Source organism: Notamacropus eugenii, chromosome 2, assembly GCF_028372415.1.
Source record: "Notamacropus eugenii isolate mMacEug1 chromosome 2, mMacEug1.pri_v2, whole genome shotgun sequence".
NCBI lineage: Eukaryota > Metazoa > Chordata > Mammalia > Diprotodontia > Macropodidae > Notamacropus > Notamacropus eugenii.
In genome coordinates, this window is record NC_092873.1 from 232,118,020 (window position 1) to 232,136,597 (window position 18,578).

The 18,578-nt window shown below is 36.5% G+C and overlaps 1 protein-coding gene across 4 annotated transcripts in view; it reads left to right on the plus strand.

Annotated features, from left to right (window-relative positions):
• The first annotated feature begins 106 nt into the window (after positions 1-106).
• The window catches only part of ZC2HC1B (zinc finger C2HC-type containing 1B), a 34,856-nt gene continuing 16,384 nt past the window's right edge, over positions 107-18,578 (plus strand). For 2 of the 4 annotated variants that reach the window (XM_072643513.1, XM_072643514.1), the window contains exons 1-5: positions 107-616; positions 5,241-5,302; positions 8,755-8,874; positions 10,303-10,441; positions 17,894-18,033. In XM_072643513.1, the coding sequence (XP_072499614.1) occupies positions 499-616; positions 5,241-5,302; positions 8,755-8,874; positions 10,303-10,441; positions 17,894-18,033 (579 nt within the window). In that variant the 5' untranslated portion in view covers positions 107-498. Of the gene's footprint in view, positions 617-5,240; positions 5,303-5,623; positions 5,795-8,014; positions 8,101-8,754; positions 8,875-10,302; positions 10,442-17,893; positions 18,034-18,578 lie in introns of all 4 variants that reach the window. The other 2 variants (XM_072643515.1, XM_072643516.1) reach the window with 2 other exon arrangements.

The window sequence follows — 18,578 nt, forward strand, 5'->3', positions numbered from 1 at the left end:
ACATTTGGTAGCATTCTTGAACATTCTTGACAGCATTTCCCAACACTGAAAATGTATTGATATCATTAATATAGAAAAATGACCTGATAAGAGTTTAGCTTTGTTAAATCCTGGGTTTGCACTCATGTTCAGTGAACTTTATCCTATGAGTCCCCCTTTGGTAGGAAGATATATAATTTGTAAACAATTTAATAGCAGTTTGCTTTAAGATAAAAAGCTTGATTTTTGTGCTCTTTTTTTATGATTTGACCTGAATGAAGTTGAACTAGTTGATATTTGATCAAAATATAAAAGTAGACATTTAGGGGCCTTTCTTGTTGGAGTTTTCTGGTTTTTGTTGTTCTCCCTTTGTTGTTTCTCCCCTCCACCTTTTGTTGTTCTCCCTTTGTTGTTTCTCCCCTCCACCACATTTTGTAAGATTCATGGGATTGTAGTCATAATTGTCAATTATTTGGTAGCCAGTGACTGGTGGCTGACTTGGCAGCAAAACATTTGGTAATGATAATTTCTTCATGTGTCCATAATCAACATGTTAGCTGTAACTGTTGTGTAAATCTCTTTAGCAAATCAATGGGAGTGATGAACGGAATGCTTGGGAAGAAACCATTTCCATCAGGTGAATAGCATTTGATGTCTAAAACTTTAACATTATGTTTAATAGCTAACTAGTTGTACCAGTGAGGTTCTCGTTTTGTTATCCAAAGGAGGCATTGTGGAACAGTGGAAAGAATTTTGTATTTGGAGTCAAACTTTAGTTCAAATCACAGCTTTGTCACTCCTTGTATGACCGTAGTGAAATCACTTTCACCTCTGTAGTCCTCAGTTTCCTCATTTGTAAAAGGAAGAGGTTAAACTAGATGATCTAAGCACTCTTCTAGTTCTGACGATGATCTGTTTAATGGAAATTTTTTATCTTCCATAGTTCTGGTAGTTACTTAATTTGAACTGCGTATCATCCACACTGATTAACTCATGCAATCATTAGAATTGATTCAAGAGTTTGTGGAGAAAGCCACCAATATATTAGGTGCTGTATAAACACCAAGGACATACATATGGTAGAAACTCAATAAAAGTTTGTTGAATAAATCTTGAGAAAAGAGTCAAAATAGGAATCCCATATTTAAAAACCAATGTGAATGGAGAAGGATTGACTCAAAGTGAAATCATCTGGTCTTTTATTTTTTATTTTTTTTTTTACAGATGAGGAAATGAAGGCTCAGGAAAGTGAAGTACTTGTCCCTGATTACGTAGCCAGTTGGCTGCAGAACTAAAATCTGTTTCTTGATTTCCCAACTAAGTTGTCTTTCCACTGGTAAAAGCCTCCCTAAAGAAGAGGTGTGTTAACTAAAGGAGCTGCCTAGTCAATTGAAAACAGTTTCTCAAATGAGAACAGGGTTTGTAGATTATTTGTTTTAGTTCCAGGTAAATTTATCTTGTGGTCTTCTAATTTCATTATATATGCATTAAATAGTTTAAGAATAGAACAGTGTTGAGATGTAACCAGAGATCACAAATTTTAGCAAAAAATACTGCTTAACTGAAGCCAAACATTTCTTCTTCCAAAATCTTCATACCCCAGAGAAAAGCAAGATAGTCTGATTTTGGTTCTGCAGAGCTACGCAAAATTCTTCCATGATATTTTGGAAAATAGAACTAGTATCTAATAATACTATGATGATTAGGGTTCTCTGTAGACATGAATAAGTTTATTAGTATGTGCTATGTTTAAGACACTGTGTTAGAACTGGAAGTACAGAGGTAAAAAGGCAAGGTCTCTGCCATTAAGGGAGGAGAGATGAATGGCTATGTATATGTAAATATATGCATACATAGGCATATATCTTATTTAGAGCTATGTATGCATGTCTATCACACATACATGTGATGTGTACGCATACATACATTAAAAAGCATATGCTGTACAGTATTATTAGTCAAGCACCAATGGAATGATATACCAAATGCTTTGGGAGCACAAAAGGAGTGTCCTCAGATTCAGTGTCCTGCTGAAGTAAAGAGTTCAGTAGGGAAAGTGAGCTGTGAGGTGGGTGGGTCTTGAAAGAAGGGTAGAATTATCTTAGCAGATAGACATTTTAGGTCAATGTATGTGGCATATCTAAGTAAGAGCAAATTGGACAAATTAGCTTGTGATCATTTCAGCACCTTCTGTAATTAAGACCACTAGGTGGCAAAATGCAGAGTGCTGGTCCTGGAAGCAGGAAGGCTCATCTTCATGAGTTCAAATCTGTCCTCAGGCCCTTACTAGCTGTGTGACCCTGGGCAAGTCATTTAACCTTGTTTGCCTATTTCCTCATCTGTCAGATGAACTGGAGAAGGAAATGACATCACTCCAGTGTCTGCCAAGAAAACCCCAAATGGGGTCACAAAGAGTTTTGATACGACTGAACAGCAACATAAGACTTGAATGTTTAATTAATTTAATTCTAATTTAATTTAATTTTTTTCAAAGACTTAGTAATGCTTTTACTATATTAGAAATTAAAACCTTAGTGATAAGCAGCCTCTTATTACCCATTTATCGTCTGTGGTTTACTATAGCTACACGCCCACCATTGTGATGTCACTAGATAACTCCTTTCTAAAGTGAATAAACTGATGAGGAAAGACCACTACTTTATTGAAATGTTAAAATTCAGTACTTTACATTGTTACTATGCTTGTGGTGTCTCAAATGAAACTTTTTGGCCTGATTGGCTGTTCCAATCAAATTCAGGTCAGTAATAGGTAAAATGAAAAACCTTTTAATGGTTAATGGCCCTTTGTGACCTTAAAGCAACTAGAATTCCTTCTGGAGCAGGAATTTGCCCACAACTGGATGAGAAAAACATCTTTCCTGCTTTGCCATGTCATCATAAGGATAATCTGTGCATGGCTGATACAGCTGCCTCCCAGAGACATCAGGGGAATTTTAGTAAGAAGCTAATTAGCTCTACTCCAAGTCTCAACCAGCTTTAGTCATCCTCCTCTGGTAATACAGGGGCCAAATCACATACAGTTCTAAATCCTTTGGTTGCTACAGTTCTGGCCGTGGATGTTTGCATAAAGGGGGAAGACCCCCTAATAAATTCATTAAAATCTATCTCTAGAGACCCCACAGTGCCTTACATATAACGTATTTGAGTATTTCAAGTCAAAATAACAGCAGAATGAATTAAGAATTTATATAGAATTTTTCTTTTCAAAGGTTTTTTCGTATTTCTTTAGGTTTTGATGTTATTGATATGGGAATACCCTCTAAATAGTGCAAATCAAAAGCCCTCCATGCATTTTACATTCAAAAGCCCTCTAAACTGATGCCCTCCCTTACATCCTATTAAGGGACCAGGTCCACTCTAAATGGATGTGCAAAGGATTTCCCACTAGATAGCTTGACATTATATGGGTATCAGTGGAGCACAGAGACATCTCTTATCTTTTTCTCTTGCCATATGTCTAGCCTACTTCCTTTTCTGGCCTAATATCTCTTTAATCTTATCTTTTATCCCATTTCTTGTGTATTTCGTTGGTTGTATGCCACAGCCTACTTACACTGACCATGTATCTCTCCACTGACCTGCAACTCTTAATTCTGTGAAGATCTGGGGTTCCATATTTAACATCACTAGGAGCATACTGGTGATTAAAGTAGGGTGAGTTTCTGTTTTAGGTATTTGCTTGCCATTAAAAAACAAAAGCATTGCATAGTTTCCCAACTGTAATCCAGCCTGCAGTGTTCAAGGTGATATAATGAATGTAAGTGTTGCTTTTTGAAGACTAGAAGATGTGGATTCAAGGTCTGCCTCTGACTACTCCCTGTACCTGCTCTCTTTCTTTTCCTTTTCATGTAAGCAGAAATTCAGAAATACTGTAGTAAACACTATGAAAAACCCTAACTTTAAATCCTTGGATTCATTTTTGCCTTGTCTCATTCATTCTCTATTTTTAATAAGTCACTGAGTTCTGTTGATGTCATAATCATAATCATAATGCCTTTGTATCCCATTTCTGCTGGAACCACCTTAGTCCATTGCACTTAATCACGGCCTACATGGTTTTCCTGACAATCTTAGATTTCTAATCCATGCTGCATCCTAGTTTTTCGTTTTCACCATGGCTTAAGAAGCTACAACAACTCTCTACATCACCAAATCTAAGTTCTTCTGCCTGGCTTTCTGAGTCTTGGTCCCAATCTGTTTATTCAACCAAATTTCAGACTGCTAACGTGCTATCTTGCCAGTCAGATCAGCTTTCTTTCTGCACATATTTGCCATACTCAGCCCTACCTTTTTGCCTTTAGCTGTGCAGTTTTTCTTGATCTGGAGAACACTGTCCCCTCTCAACTCTCCAAACTCCATCCCCTCCTTCAGGGCTCATATCTAGTCCCACTTCATGAAGCCTTCCTAGACTGCACCAGACTACAAGCTCTCTTTTCCCTGAACTTTTCTAGCTCTTGCCATTTATATAGCATATCTGAATGTTTTCAGAGCTCACAAGTGACTAATCATTCAGGTCATCATCTCCCTTATTTTACAGAGAAAACTAAGGCCTAAAGAGGTTAAATAAATGACTTGCAGCTGGGTGACTCAGTGTATAGAGTGCTGGGCCTAGAGTCAGACCTGAGTACAGATCTGGCATCAGACACTGACTGTATGACCCTGGGCAAATCACTTACCCTCTATTTGCCTTAATCCACTAGAGAAGGAAATGACAAACCACTCCAGTATCTTTGTATCTTTGCCAAGATAACCCCAGGGACACTAATGTCCATGGAGTCACAAAGAGTCAGACGCGACTGAACAAGAAAAAGGTCATACAGGTATTCAGTAGCAGAGCCAGGCAGGAGTCAAACCCGTAAGTATTCAATGATTTCAAATTCCATTCACTGTACCACACGACAAAACGTTAACTTTCCAGCTTTTGAATTTTGTGCTTTGCCTTTAATTTCATGTGTATCCCCAAAGGTATTATTAGGCACTTAATTTTAAAGTACCCTAAAAATTGAGAAGCAAATAATTATGCCAAGGCTGCCTGGGGGGCTGTGAAATTTGCTTGCTCAGTGAGGTGAGAAGTTCACAATAGAAAAGAAAAACACAGGTGGATCTACAAAGGACTTTTCTGCAAGTAGGAGGCGGGAAGGGAATAACATTAAGCAATCGTGGGCTGTTCTGTACATCAGTTTCTTTGTGGGCACGAAATTCTGTGTAACTAACATTTTGTGTTTTTTGAATTTGATACAGATGGCAATCTGAAGTTATATCGTTGTGATGTCTGTGGGAGAAGCTTTGCACCAGATGTTCTGGTAAAATTAAGACATTTTGTGGATGCGTTTCATTGAAATCAAATGAACTATAATATCATTGTGGAGGAGGCAAAAAGATTAAATGCAGATGTGGAAAGGAAAGAAGTGGGATGGGAGAAGTACAGTCTGCTGCTGAAACTAAGGTCCACTGATACAAATTGGTGTGACTTCTTTTAAAACAGCAGCTGAATCCCGTAAAATATTTTTTAGGAGTCATCACCTTAAAAAAAAAAAAAAAAGAGATGGAGGTGTGTTTTCAAAAAAACCCTAGATAAAAACACTGGCCAGCCCCTGACAGCTCTTTTTTACTTTCTTGGCAAGAATTTGTGAATTTAGGTTTCAAAGCCAGCATACCATAAAGCAAAATGGACTCAACATAGGAGTCGTGAGACCTGGATTCTAGTCCCAACTTGATCATTAATTCTGGCTTTGCACAAGTCAGAGAGGAAGAATATGAAAAATGCTTCTGAATTTGGAATCACAAAATGAAGAGTTAAGTCCAGTTCTGCTCTTACAACATGTTTGATTGTGGGCAAATCACTTAAATTTCGTGATCCTCAGTTTTGTGACCTGTAAGCCCCATTCCATGTTTAAAAGCTGTTTTTAGCTTTCCCGCTCGTGCGTTTAAGTTAAAATTCCTGTCCCTGTGTCTGAGGGATGTTATATAGTGTTTGTATTAAATGATATACAAAAGACCTTGCCACTTGATCTCATCATTAAGACACAACGATTATAACCCAAGTTCTGTCTTTTCAAATATACTAACCACACTCTAGAAAGAATTTGATTTTATTGGTTTGGTCTAGTATAGTAATACACAGGTCCAGAACCTTTCCAGCATTCTCATGGGGTCCTATTGATGATAAATAACCTCAAGATGGTGACATCTTTTTTTAAGTTAGAAAGTTTTCCATGAAGGAAGCTGGTTAGACTTAAGAGTTTGCAGACTGAGAATGATTGAAGCTGTGAGCCCAGGTTATAAAGGGAGTTGTGAGCTTACTATACAAAGTATGAGGGCCACTAGGTTGCACAGTGGATGAAACTCCAGGCTTGGAGTAAGGAAGGCTTGAGTTCAGTTCTAGCCTCAGACACTAGCTGTGTGACCCTGGGCAAGTCACTTCACTCTGACTGCCTCAAAAACAAAACAAAAAAGTTTATTAAGTATGTCTCTCCTTTCCAAAGTAGGTCAGCTAAAGCTTGGGTCTTAGAGAAAGTGGACACACTTAAATTCCTCAGATGTCTATAATACTTACCTTCTAGGGTACAAGTATCTCTCCTTTTAAATATGCTGCATTGTACTAGGAAGCCTTGAGCTTGATATGTTGGAAACTGTGATGAGGAGAAAGTTGTTGGATTTCAAGTGCAGCTGGATTGGAAGTCAGGAAGACCTGAGTTTTAATTCTACCTCAGACACTTAATAGCTATGTAAACCCTGAGCAAGTCACTAAATTTATCAGAGCCTTAGTTTCCTCATCTGTGAAAAACAGGGCTTCGTTCTCAGGGTTGTTGTGAGATTCAAATGAGATAGTGCTGTAAAGTATTTTGAAAATCTAAAGCATCATATAAATGTGAGCTATGTATAATTGTCATCATCTTCATCACCATCATTACTCTTGAAATTCAGTTCCTAGCCTTAATGCTTCTGATTCTGGAGTCATCAACTGACTTCATAGCCTTATTTTCATTTCTCCATTTTACATTTTCTTCTTGGCTAGATGCATGACCTCACCCAGCCAAGAGGTCAGTGATTTCTTTTGGTTCTGTAAGGCAGTACTGAACTCTGATGATGGGTTGTCCCTGACCACTTAGGTCATGTAAGTCCATTTGTGTCAACTTCTATTTTGATCTGTGATACTTTTTTTTTTTTTTTTTTTTAGCCGGGGAGCAATATTTCAGTGTTGAGACAGGAACAGAGAGAAAAGTATATTAGTATAATCCTATAGAGATATAGTAACAGAAACTTCTAAAAACACCATAGGTTAATCAGGAGATGTGGAAAGTTCTGTAGGGAGGGTTTAAGGGGAGCAACTGCCCAAGTCTAGAATGAGAAAGGTGGGTGTTGCTCAATATCACAGTATGATGGACCTATGATTTCATTGGTTTAGAAAACTCCTTGATGAAGACACTCTCAACTTGTTGAGGTAGGCACCTGGTCTTCAACGTACAGTCTTAGAGAGTGTCCTAGTTGCCACTGAGAAGTTAACTGAGAGTCACTTGCTCAGGGTTACACAACCATTGTACATCAGAGGTCAAACTTCAAGATTGCCTTGGCTTTCTATCTACTGCACCACAATAACAATATGTTACTGCCAAATAAATATAATCTTGAGTTGCAGTAATAGAAGGATAATGTCTAAATCAGTGCCTTTCTAAAGTGTTCACTCTCCTGTCCTACCATTATTAACAAGCAAAAACTGCTCCTTCTCACTTTGGTTACGCCTTTATAATAACACAGAGCTTTGCACAGAGTTAATGCTTAATAAGTGCTTATTAATTCATCATATTCTATTTTGCATTTAATTATTTACATGGCTTGTCTTATTCGACTCAATTGTAGGTTCTTTGAGAGACAGGAGCTATCTTTTATTTATTCATTTTTTTATTTTTAATCTCTTTTAGCACCTGCGACAGTGCTCTCCACATAAAAGGCATTTAATAATTTCTGATTACATTGAGGAAAGTAATAGTCCTATTGTACTTTGCCCCAATCAGGTTTCTTCTGGAATACTGTGTTGACTGCCAGGTGCCTTGACAAACTTGAGCTTTTCCAGAGGAGAGTAACCACAGTATATAGTGAGGTGATGTAAAACTCCATCTTCTAAAGGAATTTGAGTCAGTTAGCTTGGAAAAGAAAGAATCTTGGAGGTGTAGGCAGGCTATGATTATTCTTTATATATCTGAAGAGCTTTCATTTGGAAGTGGATTTAGATTTTCTGTGTATTAACTCCAGAAAATAGAACTCTAGAATGAATGGATAGGAGTTAGGGAAGGCAGGTGGAAGTCCTTTATAAGGAAGATCCTGATAATTAGAATTGTCCACAATGGGATGGGCTGCCCCTCACGAGAGTGTTCAGGCAGATGATGCATGTGTTCATTCCTAGTCAAGGGTGTTGTTGATGAAGATTCCTACTTAATGGCAGGTGTCTGAAGAACATAACCTCGAAGTTTCCTTCCAACTCGAATATGTTTCTGCCACTCTAGAGCTGGTGCATGTGACACTTTCTTATGTTGGAAATCTATACATACTATCTTCTAATAAGAATGTTGGGTGGAATAGGCTGTATCCAAATGACTAGGTCACATATATAAAACCAAACTTAACACTAGAACTTGGTAGTGTGAATGGGCATAAAGTATTGGGCTGTGCAGATAAGCTCTATGTAACGCAGTAAAAGCAATCTTAAATAGGCCTTATTATTTACAACATTAGAATCATCTTTTCTATTTCCTAGGAAAGGCACGGACCAATATGCAAAAGACTTTTCAACAAAAAACGTAAGCCTTTCAATTCCTTGAAGCAAAGATTACAGGGCACTGACATTCTCACGGTCAGAAGGTCTCCCCCAGCCAAGGTACCATTTAGTCTTCCCTGTTGTTTTCCAGTGACTGTCTTAGATATATTCCTATTTATGTTGGTTACTATACAGCATTCAGTTAAGATGGTCATGAAAGGGCACATAAGTGAACTTAGGGTGGTTCTTCCTTAACTTAAAGACATCAAAAAATACTAGTTCCCTTTCCAGCTTTTCAATTGGATTTGGACCCTGTTTAAGTTCAGTGTTGGGGGTAGTTGTTCCTGGTAAGTGATAAACACATTTGAAGGATGCTATCTAAAATAATGTTATTTGGACATTTTTCATTATTCTCTTGCAGATGGCATGAATAATACCCTACCTACCCAAAGGATATTCCCAGTAGTTTAAAACAAGGTTACAAAACAATACACTGAATCTTTAGGTATACAGCCAAAGCCCTACTATGAACTCATGTGTATTGTATCTACTCTAGATAAAGAAAAACCAGGGCAACTCTCATTTTGCTTTTCCTTTGCTGGTATTTATTGAGCTAGTAGCAAAAGGTAGAAGTGAAATTTCAGGAATAGATCTATGACATTCAGAAGAAATGACAGCTAGAAACGTAAAGTAATAGAGGAGAGATATAGGGAAAATAATTGGGAGACAGTTAATTAGGCATACCTTAAATTTTGTTCAGCATCATACACATGTTACTGCTATTTTTAATGTATCATTTTGAGTAGAAAATAGGCTTTTTTAATTGCCAGGTTTCTAAAGTACATTTACTTACAGGGAAGGAATTTTAAAAGATGAAAAACCTTATCAGTTATTTCTAAACCTAGTTTTGTGATACCTTAGATTGTCTTTCAAAGTGTTTGTGAAATGCTCAAAAACTTAACGGGAGCATAGCATACTGTTGTGTGGATAGAGAATAGGCCTTGGTGACAGAAAGATAGATGCTAAAGTCATGCTTCTTGACACATACTGGCTATGTGAACCTGGGACCAGTCAATAAACCTCCTTTTGCCCTCTGGCAACTCTGAATAAGTTAGAGAAAAGTGAAAGCCCCACCAATGAAATCATGGATCTAGACCAAAAGTATATATAGGGAGATATGTAATATACCGTCTATGGATATGTATTTAGAATTGTTCGTGTATTATACACATTTATACATATACATACATACATATCTCATATAGTGCTTGGATTGTGAAATCAAACATGGATATTATAGTTCCCAAAAGATTAGGGAACACCTGCTTTGGTGTTTTATCTTCAGACATTATATATTCCATTTAAAAATTAGAGTCTACAAAATTTTACCCCCAGATTTTTTTCCAATCTCTTTTGGGTCAGTTATTCAAGTTGGAAAAAAAAAAAAGCCAAACCTTTTCTCCAGTATCCTCAACTTGGTTATTTTATTTTAATCCTGTTATTATTTAGGGAAGTGTAGTCTACTTTGACGCTTATGGTCTTTTATAGATGCCACCTGTGAAGAAATCTAGTTGGAGACAACAACATGAAGACTTAATTAACGCAATTCGAGCAGCCAAGCAGTGTTTCTTAGCCATTAAGGAAGGCCGTCCTCTTCCTCCTCCACCCCCTCCAACTATCAACCCAGGTTGGGGCCTTTTATGTTTCCAGTTGATCTTTGACATTTTAATTGAAGTTCCATTTTCACCTTGGCCTAATACTTATCCATTCCAACCACCTATCCAAATTAAAATCTACAAAGGAGTACTCTTTACTTTAAAAATTACATTCTAATGTTAAGGCAGTGTGGGATAATAGATAAAGAGTAGGTTTTGAAGTCAAGGAGATCTGGGTTCAGGTCTTATCTTTGTGAATTCTGGCTTTGTGAATGGGCAATTCAGCTAACCTCTTATCCCTCTCCTTCCTGACTTCACATACCTTTAAAACATTTAAGTTGCAGAGTAGATGTTTTGTCACTGGAGAGCTTCCTATACCAATGAAATCATGGATCCTAGACCTCAAATATTCAGAGTATTATCCATTTCTTGTTTTACCATATGAAGATTTTTTTTTCTATTTCAGATTCATAACCTCAAAATGGAAAGGCATCTCCCTCTTAAATGCTTAGAAAAATTATTTCATCTCTTTACTCCAGATAAAATGTCTTTCATAATCCTTAATATCTATCACGTTCCTTCATAACCTTATTCACTTTTGAAATATTCATCTAGTTGCCTGTCTTTTGTAATTCTGAAGCCCTTCTAGAGATCAAGAACAAGAAAAATTACCTGAGAAATATAGAATAAGGTCCCCTGACATGTGGAACTTGCATGCTTGCTAAATCCATTGATTTTTGCTGTTTTTATTTTCTTGAAGTCATCATAATTGACTGAGCTGGATTTACACTGAGAAACTGTATAGTTCTTTATCTGCCCCATTTCTCCTTGAAACAAAGTCCTATCTTAGAGATGTATGTAAAAAGAAAAATAACTTGATTTACTTTTGAAAATTTGTTTAAGAGTTCTGTCACTTAAGCCTGGGGCAATCCAGGAAGACTTATTTGAGGGGATGGAACTTGAGCTGGACTTAATAAATCCTTTTTCTTTGGAGCAGGCGAGGGAGGTATTGATAAGAGCCCACATGTTAATAATCAGTTAAGTTTAGAAACAGAGCGAGACTGGTTAAAAATGAAGATGTTAGGATGGTTGGAGTCCATGTGTAGCTCCAGCTAACAGCCAATGCTCTTGGATCTGCTTATTACTAAACCTTTCTATTAGAGTCTCATCTTGAACTTGTGGTCAGCTATGCCTGGCATTATCTTTTCCCAAGAACTGAAGGTCCATCTCCCCCCACCCCCACCCCCTTGGACACTGGATTTGGGGCACCTCAATTCAGGAGCTTTTATAATCCAGTTTAGGGCTCATTTCAGTGATAGGAATAGGATCCAACTCACATCTAGACAAATAAGCAGCATGTGGTTTGGGTTAATTGGTTTTTTAATCTTTCTCCTAATTATTTTCCAGATATTGAACTATCCTTGCATTCCTAGGACATATAAAACTTGATGATAGTAAATAAGTTCTTGCACATATACTTAAAGTCTTTTTGCTAAGGTTTTTATTTAAAATTTTGATATTAAAATTAAATAATTATATTCATCTATAGTTCTCATTCTTTAATTAGTCTGTGATTTGGTTTTTAAACTACATTTATCTCAAAGAAGGTGTTTGGTAAAGTTTTTTCTTAATTTTTGAGAATAATTTGGATAGCATTGATATTCAATGCTCTTTAAACACTGGATAGAATTCAAAATGCTTCATATTAAAGTCTCCATTATTGTACAATATTTAGAATATTTTCAGTATTGTTTCTTCATTACAAATAACATTAGTTATTGGTTTTATATAAATGCTTTTGTTTTGAACATCTTAAGGAAAGATCCTTTCATTTCTATGCTTTTTAGATTTTTAAAAATGAGTTACATGTTTTGTTAAAAAGCCTTTTTTGCTTCTACTAATATAATCATCTTATTTGGTTTTAAGGATTTTATTTTGTTTCAACATTAATTTTTCACTCCAAATTCTCTGTCTCCTTCCAGACCCTTGCCCCACCCTTTGCTACCCACTGAAAAGACAAGAAATATAATTTATTATTAACATGGTTAATTATGCTAATAGACTTCCTAATGTTGAGTCATTCCTAAAATTCCTGGTATAAATTCAATTTCGTGGTACTAAATATTTTTAATATATAGCTATCTCATATCGACTAATAGCTTATTTACTATTTCTTGGTTGTTCTATTTCACTAATTTGTCCTTCCCTACTTTAAGTATCAGTAACTCATCTGCGTAATACCAGCTGTTTGATAGAGTACTTTTTTTATTTTTGTGAACAGCTTACGTAGATAATAGTTATTCTTTAGATGTTTAATAGAATTTACTTATAAGTTTATCTGGTCCAAGAATTTTTTTCTTTCTGACATTGGGTTGTTTGAATTCTTTATTTCTTCTCTTAATCTGGTTATTTCCTATATTTGCAGATACTCATTTCATTTCTTTTCACTTTTGATGGATTTAGGGCTACAGATTATGGTATAATTTACATAACATTATTTACATATTATATACATATAATTATGTATAGGAAACTAGTATATCCTATCTCCCTTTCCTATAAACTTCCCCTTATGATTTCTATATTTGTAATTTGGTTTTCCTTTCTTTTCTTCTGGATTAAATTGGCTAATGGCCTTTTGGTTATGTTGGCCTTTTTAAAACATTGGCTCTTTGTTTTATTTTTCAGTTTCTCTTTGTTTTCTGTTTTATCTTTTGATTTTCAAAATTTTATAAATTTTTTTTATATTTAAAAGATTTCAAATTTTAAAATATCTTTGATTTTCAAAATTTGTTCCTTATGTGCTTTTCTTGAGCTAAGTAATTTATTAGTTTTCTAAAAAATCACATGAACTGTTAGTTCATTCATTTTCTCATTTGTTAATGTAAATTTCCAAAAATTATAAATTTTCCCTCAAGACTTTAGCTTCATCCTATATATTCCAGCATGCCATATCATCCTTACTAATAAGCTTACTGTAACTATTTGTTGTTTCTATGACTTTATGATCATTTAAGATTTTGTTGTTTTATCTTATCTTTTGTCCATATTTTCCTTATCAATTATAATAATTTTATTGTATTGTGGTCTGTAACAAATGTGTTCAATATTTCTGCCTTTATACATTTATTAATTAATTCTTTACAACTTTGAACTTGATTACTTTTATAAAAGTCTGATAACTTTAAAAACAAAGTATATTTTTCGATACCATTCAGTAATTTCTACATGTATAAATCTAATTTTTCTAAAACCCTGTTTAGAGATATAATTTGTTTCTCATTTCTGTCAGTGTCTGAAAGAGATATGTCAAAGTTACCTCTAAGTCTTGCTTTATTATGTCTTTTTGCAATTCAGTTAGCTTACATTGCTGTGCCATTTCAATTCAATATTCAATTCAGTAAACACTCATTGAGTGCCTACTATGTGGCAAGCACTGTGCTAAGCTCTGGGAATACCCAGAGTCCCTGCCCTCAAGAACTTACAGTCTAATGGGGAAGACAACACACCAAAGGAGTTTTGAGAAGGGAGGGCCACCTGGGGATGCGTGACACTAGAGCATGATGTTCTGTGGAGTCCAGATCAAAGAGAGCTGCTGATGAGAAGTGGAAGTGATACACTTGATGCCCAAGTGTTCAGTATAGACACTGTTTACCCTATGGCACATTGATTGCTATGCAGCATTATCTTGAGCCTCTTGCCCCTTAGTTCAGCCCTCCATATCCCCAGTTGTTCACTCTGATTCTTATATGAATAGTGTGATACTTCTGGCCCCTCCCTGTATAAGTTTTTCCTTTTCCCTTGTATTACAAGGTTTTTTGCCTTTGCCATGAAAGCATCTTGGTCTTAAGCTCATTCTGGTGCTGGGGGAGCGTGCATCAATACCCTTTGCCTTTTTTTTTTTTTTTTACACAATACTGTGGCTGTAAGTACACACGTTTGAATTTCTCCATATTTTTCCTTCCACTTGCTGCGGTGCCATGCATCCTCTTTCTAGCCCTGGTACTAAGGTTTATTCTTCTACAGGCAAAATCCTTAACTGGCAACTCTGATACCCCAAGGAAGAACATGAAAGAAGGCTTTGCTGCTGTTCCTTGTACAAGACACTCAATCTTTCAGCTCAGTGCATTTTCAGTGGCTGCCCCCCATATCTGGAATGCTTTCGCTCCTCATCTCTGTCTCCTGACTTTCCTGCATACTTTCAAGTGCCCGCTAAAATACCACCTTCTTGAAGAAATCTTTTCTGATCCTCTTTAATGCCTTTCCTATGTTGAATATCTCTAATTTATTTATATATTTTACTTGTATATAAGTTGTTTGCATCTTATCTTCCCCATGCAATCAAACTTCTTGAAAGAGTTTTTTTTTTTTGGCTTTTCTTTGTATTTCCCACCCTTAGCACAGAGCCTGGCACATAGTGAAGAGTTAATAAATGCTTTTTGACTTGATTTAAATCCATGTTGCTTTTAAGCATAATGTAATTTCCCTGTTTGTCTCTCTTAATAGTAACTGTTTTTACAGTTGTGCCTTATTTAAAATCATAATTGCAATTCTTGCTTTGGTTTTAGCTGAATCGTATTACATTTTATTCCCACCCCACAGTTTAACTTTTTTTATTATGTTTTAAGTTTATTTCTTGTATGCAAGAAATTGAGTTTTGTTTTCTAACCCATTCTACTGCTGTTTCATTTTATTAAGCAAGTTTTGACCATTAATATTTATGGTTATAATTGTTAAGTTTATTTTTTCTATATCAAATTTCCCTAAATTTCCCCTTAAAAAAATCAGTACTAAGGGCCTGATATTTATTTTGCTTAAAAACTATCCAGTTATGTTCTCCTTCATTCCCAGACATACCTCCTTTACTGCCCAGACACAGATCTCTTGATTTTACTTTAAATGGTGTAATCTTTTTTTAGTACTTCCTTTGCCCAATCCAAATAAAAGTGTGGTTCAGATTCCCTTTTCCCCTGTTTGTTTTAATTTTTCTTTTACCATGTGACACAATTCCAACAAATGCGAATTCACTTATTTCTCCTCTTTTCTCTGACCTTTTATAAGACTTTTGTGCGTGTCTGTGTATGTATATATGTACATATATACATATTACAAATATATATGTATACTACATTTCAGGCTGAAATATACTCCTCTTAAATATTGAATAAAATATTTTGAATCAAAGATGCAATGTGAATTGTGGTCAGAAAAAAGTTAGACTAGAATCTAGTCTTAACTTCAGAGAATAAATCTCCTTAAATAAAGGATTTGTTCTGTAAAACTTGAACTCAGTCAGAAGGCTGTATGTAAGCCTTATTTCTCTAACTTCTTTGTTACCTCAGTACTGTCCTGCCATCATACTCTAATAATCATTACAAGAAACAAATTTTAGAGATAAGAAACTGTAATACCATGGTTTCCAAAACATCCAAAGCAGCTCACCCCAAAACAGTGGAGAGTCATACAAAGGGTACAAATAAGTTGTAGCATATTGCCAATGAGGAAGTGTACTTGAGAAGTCATGTGAAAAGATATCAAAGAGATCTTTGCCCAGAAGAGGTGGGCTGGGCCTCTGGTAACACTGACTGAGAATCTACCTCGGAACTATCCTTGCAGGTTTCTTCTACTTCACTTCCCTTCATATACTTTATGTTCAGTCAAACTTGACTTCTTGCTTTTCCTCTCTTTCTTTTCCTCAAACTACAGCCTCCTATCTCTGTATCTAACGGCTCCATGACCCTCTTCCACCCTGTCCCAGGAATGCCCACCACTTCTCACCATTGCCTTCTAGAATTTCTAGTTTCCTTTAAAGCTCAGGACAAGCACCACCTTCTACATGCAGCTGACCACTGCTCCCCCTAGCTAATAGTGCCTCCTCTACCTAATAACTTATATGTGTGTGTTTGTACACACACACACACACACACACACACACACACACACACACATATATGTGTGTATATATATATGCAGGTATATATGCAAAAATGTGTGTGTGTGTGTGTGTGTGTGTGTGTATACTTCAATGTATATTTTCCATTTTGAAAAGTATAGATTGTCCCTAAATAGAAGGTAAGCTTCTTGAGGATAGGGTCTATTTCATTTCTAACATTTATATCTGCAGTATTTAATAGGTACTTTATTGATTGATAACAGCTCAAACACTGCAGTGCTACCCTCAATTCTGAGACCTAGCATATTGGGCAAAATCCTTTGTAGAGGATTGTAAAAGGACATGGGCAGTAGTAATGTAGAATGAGAAGGAATAGGTTGCAACCTATACCACTGGTGAGTGTACTCGCACTGACAAGATCTTACATGGTAATAATAATAGTTACTATTTCTGTAACACCTAGGCACTATGCTAAGCACTTTACTAACATTATCTCATTTTATCGTCACAAAAAGCCTGAGAAGTAGGTCTCCATTGACTGTGATATTCATTATGGGTATTCCTGCCAAAATCACAGAATATCAGAGTTGCAAGGGATCTCACAGATCATCTAGTCCAGGGGTGGGGAACCTGCAGCCTTGAGACCACATATGGCCTTCAAGGTCCTTACATGCAGTCTTTTGATTGAGTACAAGTTTTACAGAAGAAATCCTTTTACTAAGGAGATTTGTTTTGTGAAATTAAGAGTAGATTCTATTCTAACTTTTATCTGACCACAATCTTCCTCTGTCACACTCCCAATATGTGGTCATGCAGGTTCTATTTAAAAAGCTCCATTGCTTGGGAAACGGGTACCTTCCAAAGCAACTTCTTCCTCCTTTGCATAGTGCATATTGTTAGAAATTTATTTTTTTATACTGAATTCTAGTCTGTGTCTCTTCAACTTTTCCATTCTACTCCCTTTCATGTGCCCTGCATTCCAGTTAGATTGAATTATTGTCTTTATCTCATCTAAGGTCTAGCCTTTCCTGTATCTGTGCCTTATATTGTGACATCCTCTGTGCAATAAACTCCCCCAGTTGTCTGCATATGCAAATATTACCTCTCTTTTCAAATTTCTCATGTTTTCCCTGGGCCTCTCCTTTGCCAGTATTTGACTCTTCCTTGTATCGTAGTTATCTTTTTCCATGCCTTTCCCCCACTTCTTCTCCCCCCCCCCCCCCTGCCTTTGCACCTGGTTAAATTAATCTCCTAGGGAACAGGAAATGCATTCTTTCCTCAGCACCCTCTTGCATACGGGCAAGGTACTTTAGACCCTTAATAAATGCTTGTTGAATTTACTTTTTGAATTCCTGCCTTAGAGATCTCTATGTACTTGTGAGTTTTGTTTCTTCTATACCCCCTTTATCTTTGTGCCAGTTCATCTAGAGTAGGCTGTTTCCAACTAAAGTTTAGGAACTTATTCTTTCAAGCACTTTCAGGCAAGGTCTTCTGCATTAGAATTCATACTTTGTGCTGTTCAGAATAATCTGATCCATCGATGTGATTGGGGTTGTTAACTTAATTGATAACATTTCTTTGTCATGTTCAGATTACATTCAGTGTCCTTACTGCATGAGAAGGTTTAATGAAACTGCAGCAGCGAGGCATATTAATTTCTGCAAGGATCAGGCATCCCGCCGAGTTTTTAATCCAGCCCAGACAGCAGCCAAAATAGCATCCAGGGCTCAGGTAAATATGCTTATCTGTGGGTTGTCTGATTTATGTCTTTGAATGTCAGGGAAGCTTCTTGGGCAGAGGGGAGAGTCTTTTGATGCAATTCAGAATCATCAAGTAAAGAGTCCCTAGCTAGACACTGAGAAGCCTAAACTCCTTCTGTTTAGTATCATCACAGTGATTAGGGTGCAGGAGTTCTTGGCAGTCAGTCAATAAACATTTATTAAGCACCTACCATGTGCCAGGCACTGTGCTAAGTGCTGGGGATACAAAGAAAGGCAAAAGAAAGCCCCTGCTCTTAAGGAGCTCACAGTCTAATGGGAGAGACAACATACAGACAACTATGCACAAAGAAGCTAGATACAGGATAAATTGGAATCGGCAGTGGAGGGAAGGCCCTAAAAGGGGAATGGGAAAGCCTTTTAGGGCATGGGAAAGCCTTTTAGAAAGTGGCATTTCACCTAGGTCTTGAAAGAAGCCAGTGAATCATGGAGGAAGAGATGGGAGAGAATTCCAGTCACTAAACATAGCCAGTGAAAATGCCTAGAGTCAAGAGATGT